Source organism: Phaeoacremonium minimum (assembly GCF_000392275.1).
Source record: "Phaeoacremonium minimum UCRPA7 unplaced genomic scaffold PA7_03_scaffold_230, whole genome shotgun sequence".
Lineage (NCBI taxonomy): Eukaryota > Fungi > Ascomycota > Sordariomycetes > Togniniales > Togniniaceae > Phaeoacremonium > Phaeoacremonium minimum.
Window position 1 is genome coordinate 42,922 of NW_006921135.1, and position 18,952 is coordinate 61,873.

General features: G+C 52.1%; 3 protein-coding genes across 3 annotated transcripts; 1 reads left to right on the forward strand and 2 right to left on the reverse strand.

Moving 5' to 3' along the window:
• Positions 1–1,509: 1,509 nt before the first annotated feature.
• Positions 1,510–2,289, forward strand: UCRPA7_3126 (putative alpha beta hydrolase fold-3 domain protein; the record flags this gene model as incomplete). The annotated part of the gene is made up of 2 exons (XM_007915688.1): positions 1,510–2,013; positions 2,101–2,289. The coding sequence occupies 2 exons, from the start codon at positions 1,510–1,512 to the stop codon at positions 2,287–2,289; spliced, it is 693 nt and encodes a 230-aa protein (XP_007913879.1).
• Positions 2,290–3,708: 1,419 nt separating this feature from the next.
• Positions 3,709–7,082, reverse strand: UCRPA7_3127 (putative ankyrin repeat protein; the record flags this gene model as incomplete). The annotated part of the gene is made up of 4 exons (XM_007915692.1): positions 3,709–4,531; positions 5,067–5,241; positions 5,776–5,895; positions 5,945–7,082. The coding sequence occupies 4 exons, from the start codon at positions 7,080–7,082 to the stop codon at positions 3,709–3,711; spliced, it is 2,256 nt and encodes a 751-aa protein (XP_007913883.1).
• Positions 7,083–17,932: 10,850 nt separating this feature from the next.
• Positions 17,933–18,952, reverse strand: UCRPA7_3128 (putative ketoreductase protein; the record flags this gene model as incomplete). Its single annotated transcript, XM_007915694.1, has 4 exons — positions 17,933–18,289; positions 18,378–18,473; positions 18,625–18,831; positions 18,887–18,952. 4 exons carry the CDS (start codon positions 18,950–18,952, stop codon positions 17,933–17,935), a joined length of 726 nt encoding a protein of 241 aa, XP_007913885.1.

Below are 18,952 nucleotides of genomic sequence, written 5' to 3' on the forward strand. Positions count from 1 at the left end.
CAGCGAATTGGCGTGGAGGAAGAACCATATTCACCATCTCGCACACCGGAACACCTGGCTTGGTGCCGTCAGTATCGAACGTGGTAGCAGGAGGCGTCTGAAACGGGTTTCCAACAATAGCGAAGCCAGCCTCGCTGGGGCCGGCGGCAACAGATGCGACGCTGTGCACGAAACTGTTCTGTGTAGATGGGTAGCCAGTTGGGTTCTGATCACGAACACGAGATATATGAACATTTTGCGACCAATCATTCGATACCGTGCTGCTGTTGTTCTCTGTATGCCGACACTTACTATTAGTATTCATTAATTCTTCATTCAAGTGGTATCTGGACTTTGATATTAAATGAAGAGATCAAATCAATGTACCTGACACTGAGGCCGTGTTAACTGGATTAAAGTGTCCAGATCGTCCTTGAGATCCAGCTTCTAGCATCTGTAATCGTTTCTCGAGGCTCACGAGTGTTCTAGTATTGGGCAGTGATTAGCCCTATGCGCCGAGCAGCTGGCCTAGGACCATGCAGAACCTACGGCAGTGACGATTTAGCTGATTTGTCTTGATAGCCACATCTATCATGACGCCCTCTTAAGAAACATTGGGTGCAATAGGGCCGGCGCCCATCGCATCCTGTCTTTCGTGCTCTGCATGGGTTGCAGGCCAGCTGCGCCTTCCGCCGCTTGTATGGACGGGGAAGCTCCGCACCGGCGTTCAGGTCTGGCGTAGACATGTGCCTTGATAATCTTTATATTATAAAAGAGAATAGATATCCGAATAAGATATTATTGGATTGTCCGGGCCCTCAGTCGCTGCAATTTTTAACTGACTGTAAGCAGGGCGTCTAATTTACGTGGACGGACATAAGATAAGCCGATCTCCCCGATCATCCCGCGGCCCCATCCGATCATTCCGGCCACTTCTGACCAATCAGCGCTAGTTTACTTACTGAATCTCCTGGATGGTATCGGAAACGTACAGCATCGGTCCATTCGTCCCGATCGCTCGGTATGTAGTCAGCATATATATTTAAGTGCGGGCTATGGTATATATAGCTTACGGCGCACTCTGTGAATACAGCCATGAGCTCTATAAATCTACTTCCTCATGCTATGCACTCTACCATCTATTAAGTTCAGCTATATCTTGATACTGTTATTCACTTATTGTTTATATCTAACTGAGGAATATGGCCGATTATCTTGCTGATTTCGAACGTATTGATCTGATATACAAAACGCTGAACGAAGTCGACTTTGAGGTGGCAGTCCTGCTTCCCAAATCTCTTGCTTCCTCCCGACTAGATATCACATGCCCATTAGCAGCTCATTTCCACGGCGGTGGTCTTGTCATCGGGACGGTTTTGGATCCATTCTTCACTGCCAAGTGGTAAAACTCACCCTGGGCAGGCGGTCTGTCAACGATCAGCACACCGCTAACCATGACGACAACTACCCAGGTTCCTAGAGCTCGCAGTGCGCGAAAACGCCATCATAGTCTCTCCTACCTACCGCTTGATGCCCGAAGCCCGCGTGTTAGATATCATCGACGATATCAAGGACTTCTGGGCCTGGGCTCGCTCAGACCTACCCTCCGCAGTGGCCGCCAAGTGGCCGCATATCACGCTTGACACGGGCCGCACCGCGGCCTACGGCGGCTTCCTGGCCCTCCAGTCGGCATTCCTCTGCCCAGAGGCTGAGATCAAGATTGTTATGACGCAGTACCCTGGTCTGCACTGGGATGTAGACCCGGTTAAATGGGAGCAGATTGAGGAGAGGAAGGCCACTGCACCGGCCGAGACGCACGCCATCGTTGACACGTACATGGCGGGGATCAAGCCCGGCGCCATCCGCCTCAAGACGCCGTTTCCGGAGAAGCTGGAGCTCCTCAAAGCCTTGGCTGCGACGGGAAGGTACCGCGAGAACAAAGGACACGACGAGATAATGTCGTTGGACTATGCGATGCGTATTAATGAGACACTGCCTCCAATGTGGATTGCTCAAGGGTCGGAAGATACATTCGTGAGTCCACATCCTCGGCCGGTTCCATGGGACCACTATGAATCTATTTCATGACATAGGCTAACGTATGATATGATTTTTCTCTAGGTTCCCAAAGAGGGCAACGATGAGATGGTTCGCTGTATCCGTGAAGCCCATCCTGAAGTGCCTCTGCACTATGTAATCCAGCCTGGTGACCACGGCTTCGACGTTCCTTGTGGCCTTGACGAACCTTGGGCGGCTGAGGGAGCCGATTTTGTCAAGAGGTATTGGCATTTGGCCCCCAAGTTGTGCTGAGCCAACTTCTAAAGACTCCTCCGGTCAGCCAGCCACCTCTATTGTCCGAATTGGCATTCTGGTATCCAAATCAAGTAAATGTTCGTGGGGGAAAGCTGCAACACCCGAAGTCTTGTGGCGCTTTAGTAGAGCTAGTTTCTCCAGCATCACAATATACGAACGCGTTTCCCCAATATGACAATATTTATTCCCTTTTGATGAGCGTTAAATTTCAACGAGATTTCATGAAAGAGTGACAACATTCGTACCGGTGATAAACTCCTGGAGAGCCGATTTGCATTTCCGGTGGGGTTCGTTTGCCATTCAGTCTCTTCTCGTGCGTCCTCAACTCCGCAATAGTCCACAAGAACATTGTTACAACAACGGACTGCGGAGCAAGCCGACCAGTATATAATTCCTCTATAGAAGATGAATCACGAAGAACGCGGAGGGGTTCTTTTCTCCTGAGGCAATTGGTTTTGCGGCCCGGTTGTGCCAAGTCTGCCCAGCGCAAAGCGCAGCCCTACAGTAAGCCCCGCGCCATGTAGTAATTATGCATGTCCTTCGGAAGAAGAGGAGGACACAGCTTTTTGTCAGGGTCCTCATTCTCGACGCTTGCGACATGTTTTGTTATAGCCAGCGGCGATGGTGACAATGATTTATTGGTACGTTGAGAGCCCGTAGATTGGCCTGCGGTGTGACGTCAATCTTGCACCTGTAAGTCTATGCGCTCGCTTTTATAGACCTAGATATACTTGGGGAGTCTAGGCAGGTAGGCAGCCAGTGGGCTCTAAGCATCACAGCAACCAACCTAAACCACCTGAGGTGGGGTCGGTTGCTGGCAAAGCGTGTCGTCGATGTTCGTAGCTGAGTTAATACAATCGTCTCTCCTTCTGATGTAGATCGACGACTACTGTAGATCAGGCGAGCTATCGACGAAGGCTGAGAGTCCAACCCAATCGAAGCTGTCTCCAGTGTGCTTCAAGTCATCATGCCAGGCAGAGACAGAACTCTGCCCATAACACGAGACTGGTCGCTGGGATGATGATCGTGTGATCCGGTGTGCGACGTCATTCCGGAACCTCTGGGCTACGGGCGGGTATCGTCGCGACGCGTTCGGACACGTGAAAGTCAGGGACTACGGTGAAGACTTGCAACTGCCTCACCTCGTTTCTCCAATCAGCTGAGCCGGGCAGCCCTACAGGATTGCAGGTTTCCGTTTCACCTAGTTCCAGGTTTGTGCAACGAGATACAAGGTCATTTTGATTGGCTTATGACCCCTGCCTCCCACCCCTACCTTACAAGAACCCGCATGAATTAGAATTGAGAAGACATGACCTAAAGCTAGAGTGATTAGCCTCCTTGTCCTAGAGCTAAAGCATCACTCAATTAGAAACCGGTGAGCCGTAGCAAAATCAGACAATAGAAGCTGTATATTAATCAGTCTTGAAGTCTTGACGAAGCCCCTGCTGCTTGCAGCCGCTCGACGACCTTGAGGTGGCCTCCACTAGCTGCCATCTGTAGCGCTGTCCAGCCAGACTGATCAATAGTATCGACGGCAGCCCCGGCTTCGAGGAGCCGCTTGACGACCTTGAGGTGGCCTCTACCAGCTGCCAGCCGTAGCGCTGTCCAGCCATACCGACCAGCAGTATCGACGGTGGCCCCAGCTTCGAGGAGCCGCTCGACGACCTTGAGGTAGCCTCCAATAGCTGCCATCTGTAGCGCTGTCCAGCCAGACCAATCAGTAGCATCGACGGTGGCCCCGGCTTCGAGGAGCCGCTCGACGACCTTGAGGTGGCCTCCTCTAGCCGCCCTCTGCAGCACTGTCTCGCCATACCAATCAGCAGTATCGACGGTGGCCCCAGCTTCGAGGAGCTTATCCACAACAATCCTGTGCCCATTCTCGGCAGCATACCATAGTGCTGTTCGGTCGACGGTGTCCTTCATGTCTGGATTCTGTCCAGATTCAAGTATGATATTTGCCAACTCGTTTACTCCCAGGTACGCTACTAAATGTAGTCCCGTCGTACTCTTTGGAGCCGGATTGTAATCGTGGTATTTATATCGCTTGTCGATCATGAGTGCTTGAACCGATGCCTCGACTTTGACTTGGTCCTCGAGAAATTTCACGATCCTCTGAACTGTTTCAGTGTCATTGGGCCCATGCTGTGCCCAGTGATGTGCGACGTAGTCGTAGAGCGGATTGGACAGCAACCGTTGCTCAAACTCTTCGTCCGTCTTACAGGATCCGGTTCCAAAGACGCTGAACGAGAGATAGGTGACACAGGTAGTTGTGATTGCAGATTCTGCCCCGGGAAACCACTGCTCCCGAGTCTGTATGAGATATTTTTGCGTTGTATAGTGGACTAGACGGATGATATTGCTTTCTTCGTCGATTGCCACCAAACCAGCACATGCAGAGACCATATCATTGACGTGTGGTAGGTCTCCTTCATCAAGTCTATCCTTTTCAGGATCAGTTGCAAGAGCATGTTGAAGTTCCGACGTCGTAAGCTGTCTCTTGGCGTATGTAACCCATGAAAGCACGCCGAGTGCAAGCTTCTTAAAGCCCGGCATCTGTCCATTGATTCTCTCGAGAGCTTGCGTATATGCATGATTCAACACTTCTGTTCTCTCTTCCCCATCTAACCCCCCTCTCTGCTGGCTGAAGGTATCTAATGCCCTTCGAATGCCATTTAGCGTCAGCTTATCCTCTAGTAATTTGAGGTAGATTTGTGCTAAGAGAAACCTATGTGATTCAGTACCCAGACTCGATTTGCTGTTAGCTCAGAACATACATTCCATCAACAGCTTCTGAGATCCTAGTTGTGATCTCCTCTTGTAACTGTTTATCTGTTTGGACAAACGATGGTAGATGTGACATGTGCCCTTGCACATATCGTGCCACGTCGTCGCGGCTCGCACGGATCTCCAGTGACAAGCTACTTATGTCCTTAAAGCGATCACGGATCTCTGGAATGAATCTAGATGTTGCAAATATGTTTATACTGTGTCTTGTCTGAAGCCTAAAGAGCTCGGAGACAAGCCTCGCTCGACAACCCTCATCCGTCTGGCATTCGTCAAGAGCGTCAACGACGATAAACACTCGTGGGCATGTTGCCACGACAGACTGTAGAACACCAAGGATCTCATCACACAATGGTCTTGTCTTTTTCTGTTTGTGCCGATCATAGAGATCTCTTATTGCTCCTGGTAGGGAGTGCTGAGTCCCGGCTAACTGTTTCAATACGCTTGCTAGTAGGTGTTCGATCTTCTGCTCATTTTTCCGTTGATAGTTACAGTAGATATATGCGATACTGGCCTTTAGATTGTCGTGAAACCTTGAATGTAGGTCGTCAACAACGATTGATGTGAGAGTCGTCTTTCCCGCTCCAGGGATACCTGGACAGAACAGTGTCTGGTTGCCTGTAGATAGCCAACCCTTAAACTCGTCTGAGTCGAGCAGCCACTGCCCGGTTCCCGGCTGTCGTCTTCGCAGAAAGTCACTCTGCTGTGGGCCGTAGTCGATGGGTGTAAGCCAGTCAAGAATCTTACGGTCTTCCTGGTCATTGATCTTTACCTTGACTTGTGCAACATCTATAGCAGTGGCAGACATAGTTTCAATAACTATATTATAGATTAGAAATAGACATTTAGCATGATCAACATAACTAACCCTGCTTAAGTAGATCCTTAACTGGGCGCTCTCCATCAACATCATCTGGTTGTACATATTGCAGAAGCTCCTTCGCATATGCTGCCGCCACTGCTGCCGCGTGCTCTTGCCAGGCCTTGTTCTTGTGCGAGTCCGCATAGTCGCAGATACCCCGGATGACGAGACATGGAAAGCCATCCATCAGCCCTGCTGCTTCCATCTCGACACAGAGGACTTGACCACCGAGGTCCTTATTGAGCTTTTTTCGGAAGATAGCGTCCTTGATCACCCGGTTACCCGATGCAATCAGACCATAGTGTATGCGCATGTCCCTAGGCGTCTGTTTCACGATCTGACTCTTGTCACAGAATCGGCAGGCTTCTTTTTCTTCATCTTCATCATCTTCTTCGTCGTCGTCGTAAGTCTCTTCGGTGCTAGTTTCATCTGGGGCAGCTTCACTATCCGTGGCAGCCTTGCTAATATGGCCATGGCCTGCCTTGAACAGTATATCCTTGAGGGAGTCGGACCGGAGGTATTTCGGCGCTAGATTCGGATATCTCTTCGCCATCTGGTCTAGGTATTGCGGTATCTGAGACCCGGTCAGTTCCTGTTCCGTTTTCAGCCTCCCTATAGCCGTCCGCAGCGAGCTGGGTGGTTTGTTCAGGGCTCCAGTCCGCTGGAAGCTGCCTCCTTCAGTCGCCTTCCCCATATCCCACTGAACAACCCCAGGGTATTCGCCGACAGGAGTGCTGACCACGACGTCGCCCAGTCGGACCTTGGGCGGGATGCCTCCACCAATACCCACCATCAAGCCAACCCTCATGGAGGGAAAGGCGGAGATCATATGCGTCGCGACAGTAGCCGCAACGTTATTACCGATCTCGCCTTCGGGTAGGCAGGCGATGACAACATTATGCTTGCCGATAGATCCCAAGATGTATGTGTTAGGGTCCCTGGACGACGTCTTGGGGAGATCGCCATGTCGACAATCCAGCATGGCCGTCGCCGCAGTCTGCTCCTTCGACAGGGCGCAGACCCATCCCACGGTGTAGTCGCCGTGGGTGTACTTGGACAGAGGTCCGTCGCTGCTCTTCGTCTTCTCCGTGCCAGTTGACGAAGGCCCCTCATCGTTCTCAGATTCCCTATACCGCTTCGACATCGCGGAGTGGCTGGGCAGGCTTCAGTTGGACAAGTCGATACGTGCACGTCGCCGGGGAAAAGGGAGTGTCTCTTGGTGTACGAGCCCGAAAATGATGCTGATCGGAGGCAGGCAGAGGTAATTTGGAACGAGAGGGCCAAGCGAGCGACAGCGAATATATGTGCGTGAACCCCACCGCCCTCCTTGGATTTTCAGCTGAGGCATCACTGCCTGGACGGCGCGTCTGCAGCCAATCACTCGCCAGCAGGGTTCCCTCTCTTGGTCGGGGCGTTTCCGGGGGCGTTTTTGCGGTTCTTCGCATCTCTGGAGCCTCGTCTGCTTTTCGACCTCGTTAACGACCGACAGCCCAGAAAAGTATGAGACGGTCGTGAGGTGCACTAGGGTGCAGGCCTCGTTCGGATCAGCAAGTCGAGCCGACAATCGTGTAAAGTAGCTTTCCAGATTTGCGCCGTTCCGGGGGACCTGCCGGGCACCTCGAGACTTTGACAGCGTCAGTGACGAATTAGCCAAGGGGGAGGTATGCCCGGCGGGAAGGTAAGCGTTGCCGTGCAGCCCTCGTTTGGATAGCAGTGAGCTGACAGCCATGTCGGTAGCAACCCCCGTTCGCGACCGAGGTTAGCAACCTGCAGACATCTTGATTCGGCCCTCTTTCGATGGCTCGCTGGGCCTCCGACAGCCCCTCCGCAGTTTAGCGACCGTTGGTGCAGGCAAGCAGTATGCACAACAGTACGCGATAAGAACACCGACAGCCGGTGGGGGGACAGGTACAAGTGTGTTCCGAGCTTGTGGCCTAGAGATGACAAGAGACAACATATATACGATAGAGTGCCACGGCAGATGGTCGTGCCGGCAGATGGTCCTCGGAAGACAGTATAGATCAGGGAGGAAACATGTCTCCAGTGACCATTACTAAGAACATGCCGGCGGCTGATGGCTTATAACGACACGAATAGCAAGGGAGCGGCATGCCGATTCGTCGTCTCGGCACCAGGCATCGATCCGACCGGACGAGTCCGTTCAGAGTCGCCGCTCAGGAGGCAGACCGCTTCGGCCCTGCCGTTGCGAGCGGCATTCCGCACCGTGCGAAGGATGTCTGAGGGATGTAGGGACTCGATGATACGGCAAAGTGTTCTTTGAGGTGCGACGCGTGCGGATGATCCATGTGAGCGAGTCCACTTACACCGCACAGAGGTGGAGAACAGCGTCCTGTTGATCAGTGACTAAGCAAACTGATGAAGGATTGTGATCCAGCCGAGGAAGGATGTCCGACTCTTTGACACCAGGCCCCTGTAGAAGTTCGCAGAGGGCCATCCTGTAAAGAGCCATCTGTGAATGGTAATCCTGTTAGAGCCTATCCTGAAATCTGTTCTCGGATGTCGGTGTGTGCATTCTGCTATCTGATTTCTGGATTCCTGATTCATGGTTAGCTCGTACACTGGCCTTAAAAATGCTCACCTCAGGCATCGTGCGTTGGGGTGACTAAAGCAGCGCGACTTCAGGTTGAGCAACTACACATTTACCTTCTAATTACCTGGGATTACAAGTGACCTGACACAATTATCCTATGCTCCTGCTCTACACCGTCGTGGCCGCCAGTTACATTATCACTAACCCTGAAGGGTCAGATTATAAGTTAGTAGCAAGCTATCACTTTTATATGCCACTATAGCGGCTAGAGCTCTAGATATGAGTTCGAAGTTCAGCCAAAGGTCAGAGGCGAAAATAAACGGTTTGGTTGGGGTGTTGCATTTATCAAAACAGTTCGCCCACATCGGTGGGCCTTGGTCTTTTCATCCAATCAGTCTGCGGGTGTGACAAGTACCCGGAAGCGCCCGGGCCGGACCAAGTTACAAAGAAGATATAAAAGGCTGCAAAAGATGTTGGAAACAAGTAAGTACATACTGATGCCGTTAGGACCAGGGAATCTGTTTGGATTCACGTCCATACTCCGCCATTTCACACCTGCTCGGCCATATTGGCGAATTTTAATGATGACCTCTACCATTCAAGGCAGCGCGGCAGTGCCGCTTCCGTGGCACGCAGCTTATCCGGCACCAAAGGTAGAGGCGCCATCTGTAACACGAGAGTCGGTATTAGAGATGCTCCGTGATGGCAATAACGTTGCTGGCAAGGACTTTGTCCTTGTGGATCTTCGCCGAAGCGACCACGAGGTATGTTTTGTCACGCCATTTCCAAACAGGCCTGAAGCACAATAACCTGTTGATTTGATTTGTCTGCGAACAGGGGGGAACAATTCGCGGGTCCATCAACTTGCCGGCCCAGAGCCTCTGGCCCACCATTCCAACCGTCTATGAGGTGTTCAAGGCAGCCGGTCTACGTAAGGTCATTTGGTTTTGCGGTAGATCGCATCTCTGAAATAAGAGAGGTTGTGGGTGGGCTAATGACTCTCGTAGGGTCTTCACGTGGTCGAGGTAATCGTGCTGCCAGCTGGTTCGCCGACCATATTGCGGAACGGGGAGACACCCATATGCAGAGTCTAGTGCTTCTCGAGGGTATCAAGGGCTGGGCAACTGCCGGGAAGGAGTACGTGCAATGGATGTATGAATATGATCGGGCTGTCTGGGATGAGAGCAAATCCTAGAATTGGGCGCCAATTGTTGGGGGCAAGTGAACGGGTTATTCAGATTTCTACAGCTCAGCGTCATGAGTACGCCGAGGAACTTGAATGCTGAGACTTTCTTCGGGTTATTGTCGTCTGCTTTTCCTGGCGGCTGCTTCTCGACGTCTTGCGGTTGGGGTTCTTGTGCGGATATGATCGTTTTCCCGTTGTAAGCTGGCTAGATAATGGTATATTCGTTTGGAATCCCACTAGACGGCCTATCTTTCCATAGCCACAGGATGATTATCGAATAGCCAGCACTCTTCGGAGACCGGGTGGAAACCTGTTGAGCCCGCAGCTGACAACTATAAAAACAGCGCAGTTGTCCCCAGATGCCTTCCCAAGCCACCAGCCGTAAGCTGACCCGGAGCTTAGGCGCGGTATATTTCGCCCGAAAGATAAAGTCCGACTCCTCGAGAAGGCGACGAGCAAATCGATGTTTGCATCCGAATCATTGTTGGGGTGCCAAGTAGCCGAGTTGATCTCTTTCCGGATGGACCAATGAAAACCCGGGTGTGACACGCTCCAGCATTGGTCACCTTTGAAAAACATCGACCGGTCCCTACCTGCCAGGCTGCTAAGTGCACGCATTGGTAATGATGGGGGGTTTGTCTGGGTGTATGTCATACTCGGTCCTCTCCAATGATTCATCAGCGGGTAGGTGTCATACCTTCCATATGATTGGTTAACTCGCCCCATGATTTTGAGGACACATACAAAACAAGTTGACCAGCTCGTAAAGACAGTTGGAAAGAACCGTCTCCGGTCCACGCAATATCTTCATCAGCACTCAAGTACGAGCCTCAACAGAATCATAAATCAAGCAACGTGGCACCGCAAGCACCATGACCACGAAAGCCGACCTCCCAGACGAGAGTGAGATCGCCGGCAGGGGGAGCAATGCTCCGAGTCCTACTTGTATTTCGAGCCCGAATCTATTCGATCGGTCAACAAGGCCTAGGAGGAATGGAAATAGTCCAACCTGGATCACTCCATGGATAAGGGAAGAGTTGGTTGACTATATACCTGCCGTGGAACAATGTCATCTTATGGGGCTACAGAGTCTTTGGAGACCTGGCCATGTACCATGAGGAAAGGGGCGAGAACCCAGTTGACAAAGATGCATCCTGTACTGTCTAGCGGCAGTCTTTCTTAACCAATTCATTCCCAGCCTCGTACCCGCCTCCCATGGCATTTTCTACTCTATGAGGTCAATACTGATCCAGCACACACATTTGGCTTGTTAGCCATGGTTTTTTAAGTGGTGTGGCATATCCTCTGGTCTCAGCAACTTGAGCGCACCGGTTAGTTCATGAAGAACAGTTTCCACTACGGCGCCATCACCCCACCACCCACCCACCTTCTAGTAGTACAATGTGTAGGTTGTGGTGTGCTTCGTACGCCAAGGATACTGCGCGATCATTGCCACTAACTCTTGCGCTTGGCATAACCAAAGAACTTGAGGTGTACCGGACACGTGGGCGCTGCGGCAACCAATTGCGTGCAGGCGGCCTGTTGGCGCCAAAAGCTGTACGCTTTTCAAGTCGTGAGTGGGGTTTCGAATGTCGCGGTGCCTTTCGATGATTGCGTTCCCTGTCTTATCCAAAGTTTAGTGAAGCTGAGACGGTGTTGTCAACCTGAGTCTCTGCGAGTCATTTGAGATCGACAGAAGCCAATTGAGTTACCACTGACGACTGCAAATCGGCACCACACCGAGCGTTTAGAAGGGGATCGAAGCTACTTAGGGTTATTACGATTATATATGACCATATATGACTGCACATCATGGGCATCATTCCATTTCTGGACTTGAACGAGAGCAAACTGGGTAGACAGGTTTGGAACACGATTCAGGAGAGCTGGTATCTGGGTTTCACGTCGTTCGGAGGGCCACCTGTGCATTTCAAGATTGTGAGCATCAAGTAGCCTAGCGATTCTTGTCCGGCAGACTGACTAACATTAAGGGTCTAGTTCCATGACAAGTTCGTCGATAAGGTGGAATGGGTTGACGAGGGGGTATATCAGGAGCTATTCAGTGTGTGCCAGGCGTTCTCCGGGCCCGGCAGCACAAAGATGCTCTACTGTATCAATCTCATGCATGATGGTTTTCTCCCAGCTGTACTGGGGTTCTTCATCTGGAGGTAAGCCACACGCAACTATGCTTCCATCGGCATCGTCACCTTCGTGTTGTTTCCTGACACGAACGGCCAGTCTTCCGGGCGCATTTGGAATGTATGGCTTGTCCATCGGAGTTTCAAACATCGGTGACACTCTCCCGGCTCCCGTCTATGCGCTCCTGTCCGGCCTCAATGCCGCCACGGTGGGCATCATCGCCCTAGCTGCGGTTGAACTGGCGCACAAAGCTATCACGGACCGGCTGACACGCTTGCTGGTGTTCCTCGGTGCTGCCGCGGGTTTGCTCTATAACGCGCTCTGGTACTTTCCGCTGCTAATGGTTGCTGCCGGGACCATAACCGTCATACACGACTTCCGCTGGCTGCACGGGCCTGTCAAGGCGATCCGAGACGCGATCATGAGGAAAAGGCAGCCTTCTGCTGAGCCGGAGACCATTGAGCTTCCAGAGCAGGGCTCGGCAATAGTGCGGCAGACTCAGAATGGCGGTGGGAACGCCACGAATGTTGCTGCCGGCTCCTCAAGGCGATCAGGATCGACAAGGAGCGCCCAGTCAGACCGTCTGCCAACCACGGAGAGGGAAGCCGCCGAATTGGGAACAGACTGCGCCTCAGCAACGGAAGAGCCACGCACCATTCCCCCTGAACGAAGCCTCAATTTCTCCTGGAAGGTCGGCTTAATTGTCATTTGTCTCTTCCTCGTCTCCTTCGCGGTCATCATGGTCCTCAGAGGCGTACTGCTGAACAAAGGCCTACTGTACAGTCTTTTCGCCAACATGTACCTTGCCGGAACCATCATATTTGGTGGTGGCCCTGTGGTCATTCCCCTTCTGCGCGAGTATATCGTAGCGGAGGGCTGGGTAAGCCCACGAGATTTTCTGATCGGCCTGGCCATCATCCAGGGGTTTCCTGGGCCGAATTTCAACTTCGCTGTCTACCTTGGCGCGCTCACCGCCATCGGTGGAGGCTACGGCTCGGGTGCTGGAGCCGTCTTGGGTTTTCTGGGCATCTTCTTCCCGGGGCTTGTTCTGGTTCATGGTACTATGGGTATCTGGGGATCCATCCGCAGCTGGCGCTGGGTGAAATCCACTGTTCGCGGGGTGAACGCCGCTGCAGTGGGGTTGATTTTCACGGCTGTCTATCGGCTGTGGCAAATCGGCTGGATTGAAGACGGATTTCAGCAGGGGACAAGTCTAGCGAATGATCCTTGGTGGGTTGTGGTTACAGCCTCCAGCTATGTTGGTGGGTGCTGGTTCGGGGTTAGTCCTCCTGTGGCTATTATCTTTGGAGCGGCGCTGGGCTTGATCAGATACGGAGTTGTGTCTACCTAAGCGCGCACACATAGCTGGGGACGAATCTGTCAGAAGGGGCTCTGGATACTGTGCCGTGCAATGGGTTACTTTCAGTCGAGCGAGAATCATGTCAACTTTGCATCATCTCATTATTGCTCTATGACGGCTTGGAGGAAGCAGCATTTTGTCCTTCCCCGCGTGTATGGGGTATTGCATCTGCCGTGTTCATCTGAGCGTGGCTGCTTAATGGCAAATCAGCCCTTAGTCTATTCTTCCGATGAGCGTGATTGCAATAAAGTATCTAACAGAGGACTCCTTTCCGTTGAGTAAGTTCTGTCGCTAATGCTTTGATATGGGGCTATCCTCAACTATGTTGAAAGCAGTATTGCTAATCAGTTATGGCTCCATGACTTCTCATTCAAAGCGTTTGCAAGTGATAGCATTGGGAAGCTTGTCTTCGTAGTATAGCCAGATTCGCCAAATGAATATGTTCATGATACCGCTTTCTATCATAAATAAAAATGAATGTCGATGCCACAGCTCGTATTTATCGTTTAATGAGGAATAGGGATTGGTTAGAAGTAAAACGCGAACTCTGCTAGCCAGCTGTCCATTATCTCGGCATGTATCCGCATCTCTATCATCTTAAAGCTTATCAGATCGGCAGACCAACCATACCTCACAACCGCTCATTGCATACCGCCGTTCTGGTTCTAGTACCTTGACATCTAGCAAGTGCCTGTTTTCGCCGTCGCTCGTATTCTTACACCTTAGGATTGCGAAGGCGCCAACTTCCTCACCACACATTGTGAGGGGCTTCCCGCCCCTTCGTAGTCAATCTTTCTGCTGGGTCTTCACTAAACCACCATTTTCGCGGCTCGATTGCCCTCGAAGGTATTCGCTCAACACGCGGTCCTCAATGTCCATATCCTTCCAGGCAGCCCCGACCTTCCGGGCCGAGATGCGGCGGAAGAATACCCTCTTGCCCAACTTCCACGCCTCGACACCTAATAAGAAAAGGAAGGCAGCAGTGAATGTGATAGCCCACTCCCATGAGATTCCAGTGTGGTTGGAAACAGAGTGGTTGAGGCCGGGGATGTAGAGCGCTGGAAACAATGTAACGAAGCCAAACATAACAGCTCAGAACAGGAACTTGTTACGCCACACACCGTGCATCCATTGTGTCAAGTATTTCTTGGATCCGGGTTGCATACGAAAGGAAAGAACGGTGCAGACCAATCATTTCCGAAGCGAGAAACAAGGCAAACCATGTAAGACAGGCAAAGGTAGTAGCACGGGCGCGGAAGACAACCTCGCACTCGTCCGAATATCTCTGATTACAGCCGCTTCCGAGGCTGCTGTTCCCGTCGCCGAAGCCCCATATAACCGGCGTGAAACTCGATAGGCACAAAGCCGCAATCCATAGACCATAAACGACTATATCAACAAGAAATACCATCGTGAAGATGCCTGTCTTGAGTGACTGTGGTGGCCGCTTCGTAATGTCTGGCACGGCACGTTCGAAGCCCAGCCCCCAATGTCCGGCATGCCACTGGTGACCATGATGATCCAGACGGTCTCAACGGGTGCGAGGTGAAACACGGACAAGTTGTTGTCGTCCCTGAAAACCAACCCGATAAGTAGCGATCCAGCATAGACTCGGTAGAGGGCCTCCTTTTTTTCACCTAGGTAGCTCAAAACTATTCTCTACTATAGCCTGCGCGAAAAGTTGACATTTTCAGATGCCGATTCTATAATACTGTCTACATATCTAAACTAGGTTTGATCGCTCCCCTAAGTTATTCTAAGCTGTCCTAGGCAGTGTCTGAGTAGTGACCGAGTAACGACTGAGTAAAGCGGCGATGGCTTGGATGAGCGGCTAGGCTGGTGAGGACAACTTTCGGGACATACAACAGCCAAGGTACGTTGATAAACCAGTTGGATATTCCTAGGGACACATTCAACGGGATTCCTCACGCATTGGATGTTCGGGCACGCGTGGGTATGATTGACCAATCAATTCCTATAGAGTGGAGAGTTTCTTGATATCCGTCCATTCGTATCGCCATGTCGCCACGCGGTATTTGAGAATTTTGACAATAAAGGAGTGGCGAGAATGACTGGGGCTTCGCTCGTTCAAGATCCGCCATACCATGTTCATGTTCTCCTCCACTCCAGTCTCAAATCAGTTCCGTCCGTCTTACTTTTGCCTGTCTCGAAGACACAGGCCGCACAATAGACGCCAGTGACAAAGCAGGAAAAACATGGGGTGGGAAAGGAGTTCAGTGAAGGGAAAGGAGAGGAGAAGACACCGCCGTTTTCAACCATGTCTTGCTGAAAGATGTTTGTGGCGAGCGGTAGAACAACTTGACGAGTTGAACTGCGAGGGCTTTGGCAACCAATCAGTCAAAATGTCAGCCTTTATCTGTCCGTCTATGCCCTCAAACGCACAAAGGGACATACCTGTTTATACACTGTAATCGTCATACATTCGGTGGACCGTCTCCCTGGTACACGTCTAAGCCAGACTAGGAACGCCGATCCTTGGGAGCGAAATGGTTGCGGTCAGCAGGGGCCTCTGAACTCGGAGTCGAAGAAGCCGCAGCCGAAGTCGAAGCCGAGGCCGAAGCCGCATGGCGGGCCAGCAAGGCGTCGCGTCCGCCGGTGAACCAGACGACGCCGCCAGCCAGAAGCACGCCGCCGAGGGCCCAGAAGGGCATCATGGCCCGCGCGGCGATGTTCCGGGAGGCGCCGACGGCAACGTCCTTAAGCAGCGCCTCGGCGTCCCGGGTCGACGGCGTCCTAATGGCAAGTGACGACGGGGTCATGACCACCACGGTGTCACTGGGCGAGCATGAGGCCAAGAAGTCGCTCTAGAACTCTGGCGGCGGCTGCTGCGCGGTGGAGGCTGTGGTGCCAGTGGGAATGTCAGCAGGCGGTCGACTGCTGAGCGCAGGTACACGTGGACGTGGGAGGGGAGGGGAGGGACAGGAAGGAAAGTGCGCGCGTCGCATCTTGTTCGCGTTCGGATCGGAGAGAAGAGAAGAGGAGGCGGGCGGCGGGCGACTACTTACGCTTGAGGGTGTTCAGAGTCTTGTCCAGCATGGTCCTGAAGATGCTTGGCTCGCCGCGGGCGTCGAGGTAGATGATGCAAGGGCGAGGAGAAGGTGGAACTCTCGGCTGCGCAGCAAGTTGGCCAGGAACAGCGATGGGTTTGGAAGAGGCGCTGGAGCTGGAGCTGGAGCTGGAGCTGGAGTGGGAACTGAACCGCAAGGGGATGAGGGTCGGAGTAACGTGACGCGATGGGGCGGCCAACAGAGTTACAGGCAGAGTCAGAGTCGAAGATGGAGACAGATTTGAGTGTGGGTGCAGATACGAAAGCTGTGCCGGTCGTGGTGCTGGTGCTGGTGTCAAAGTGACCCGAGTCAAGGTGGTTGTGAGGCATCGGCCTCGAAAAAGAGGTGCTTTGATGAAGGCCATTGTCATTTAAGGGTGCAGCACGGTGCGGCGAAAAAAAACTCTTGCTCTCTTTTCCTTCACGCGACGGCGACGACGATGGCGACGACGACGACACGATGTTGGAGGCACAGGCAGAGTGCAAGAAGTCGAGGAGTGTGAGTGAGCAGGTGCGGGCAGGCAGACGTGTCGAGGTGTCTGGCCGGAAGAAAAGAGGAAAAGAGGAAAAGCGGAAAGAAAGTAAGAGAGAAGAAAGACGAGGAGGTGAGTGAGAGGCAGATGGCCTTCAAAAAGCGAAAAGCACAAAGAAACAGGTTCACAGCTCTCTCTGCAGTCTCTCTGGAGGCAGGTATATGTATACATTCACATGACAGGTGGCGTGACAAGTGGCGCACAGATCAGGATCACAGAGTACAGATTAGAGAGGCCCATGCGTCCCAATGCTAGTCTAAGACTCCCTCAACGCCCTCAGAGACCACCTTGACATCTTCGCTGATACACAAGGCTATCATGTAGTTGTCTAACGGTCAAAGGAAGCTGACGGAAATGAGGGTATTCGCAAAATTTGGTATACCTGCTATAAGGGTGGAAAGCACCGCCTACAGGATACCAGATACCGGCCTGCGCAAACGGGGCCGTCAAATTTGAGGACAGGCACAGGCAATCAAAAGTGATACGCGAGTACACGAGGGACAAGCGGACAACGCCAGGTATGGCCAGAGCAGTTTCAGGTGAATACTTCTGTGTTTGTAGAGACAGGAGACTATACTGGGACCAGTAGAAGGTAAATTGATTGAGTGCTGATATGATACCATCACTATAGCCCATTGAATGTGCGCGCCCTGTCAGCGTGTCGGAGCATGGCATGGCCGGAGAGTATTGTTTTGGTAGACCGTAAAAACTTGATGTTGCCGCGAGCTTGCTCGACTCGTAGCATTCAATATTATCTTTATTCGTCTGACCTGGAATACAAGACTGGCTGCGACGAAGACAGCTCCTCTGCTGTCCGGTCATCGCTCCGTCGCACTATGAAAGGCCTGAGTCCTCCGGGGCCGTTGTGGCAAGGCTAATCCCCTTAATCTTCTCTGTGGCTTTCTCGACTTTATTTTATCTCTGAGTGTGGGTCTATGGCTCGTGGCCTGAGTGTGCTTGAGAGTCACACTCGAATCTGCACCTGATGAACTCGGCATTGTTTTGGTCACGCGGGTGCGTTTGCGAAGTTGGTACGGCATCACGCAATGGTGCCACCGTGGCTACAAAAACTCAATTCTATAGGTGTTGGTAAGGAAAGAGAGGGCCCTGAAAATTTTGAATTTGCTGCCTAGAGTTTTGAGTACGTGGTGCCATAATTTAAGATCGATCATCAGGATCGTATCGTTCTGGGAAGTAGAATCGCTTGAACAGCTTCTTGCCCTCCGTGAAAATCTCATCCATCTCGTCCTTCGTGAGCTCGAAAGTCAGGGCCTCTGCGTATTCCTGCAGGCGCTGCTGCTTGCGCGTGGTCGTTATGCCAACGATGTTCTGCTGCAGGAACCACCGAAGCATGACAGCAGAGTCGGACACATTATGGGCCTTGGCCATGCGCTCCAGAGGCCCTACAAGTGGCCCTTCTGGGCAACGGGCTAGTGGAGTAAGAACCTTGAACGCCTCTACCTGGATGCCTTGCTCCTGCATCCAAGGAATATAGGGGACGCCATCGTTCTCGCGCTGTATGTACGGGTGATATTCTAGCTGATTCACGACGGGAAGCTCCTTCGGGCTGCCCTTGAGAATCATCTCGAGTGTCTTTACGCACAAAGTAGCTGACGCCAATTGATTTGGCTTTGCCCGAAGCCTTGACCTCCTCCATTCCACGCCAGACATTCTGGTAATCTTCAGGGGTGTGAAGATTCTAAGGCTCATGAACAAGATATCTAGTGGAATATGAGTACTTGTGAAGCTGCGATTATGCCTTGGGGGTTTACAGGTCAACATAGTCGAGCTAAAGCTTTCTTCAAGCTCTCGTCGATGGCTTTGGGAACGTCTTTGATCCCATCCGCGACTTTGGTTGTGACGAAGAGCTCTTGACGAGGGACACCACTCTCCTTAATGGCCTTGCCGACCTCGGCTTCATTGTCGTACATCTCGGCACAGTCAAGGTGGCGGAACCCAGCTTCCAGAGCGTCCTTGGCCATTTGGACCAGATCTTTATCAAACTTGTCATGGTCCTCTGGCTCCTTGAACCATGCCGTGCCGGTACCGAAAGCAAGCTAAAGTAGGGTCAGCGGAGGCGACATTGACGTGTAAGTTTCAAGTCAGGCTGACCATGGGCACGTTATCCCCATCACGAAGACGCAGTAGAGGGGTCTCCATAGCCAGATTGCCCGCCAT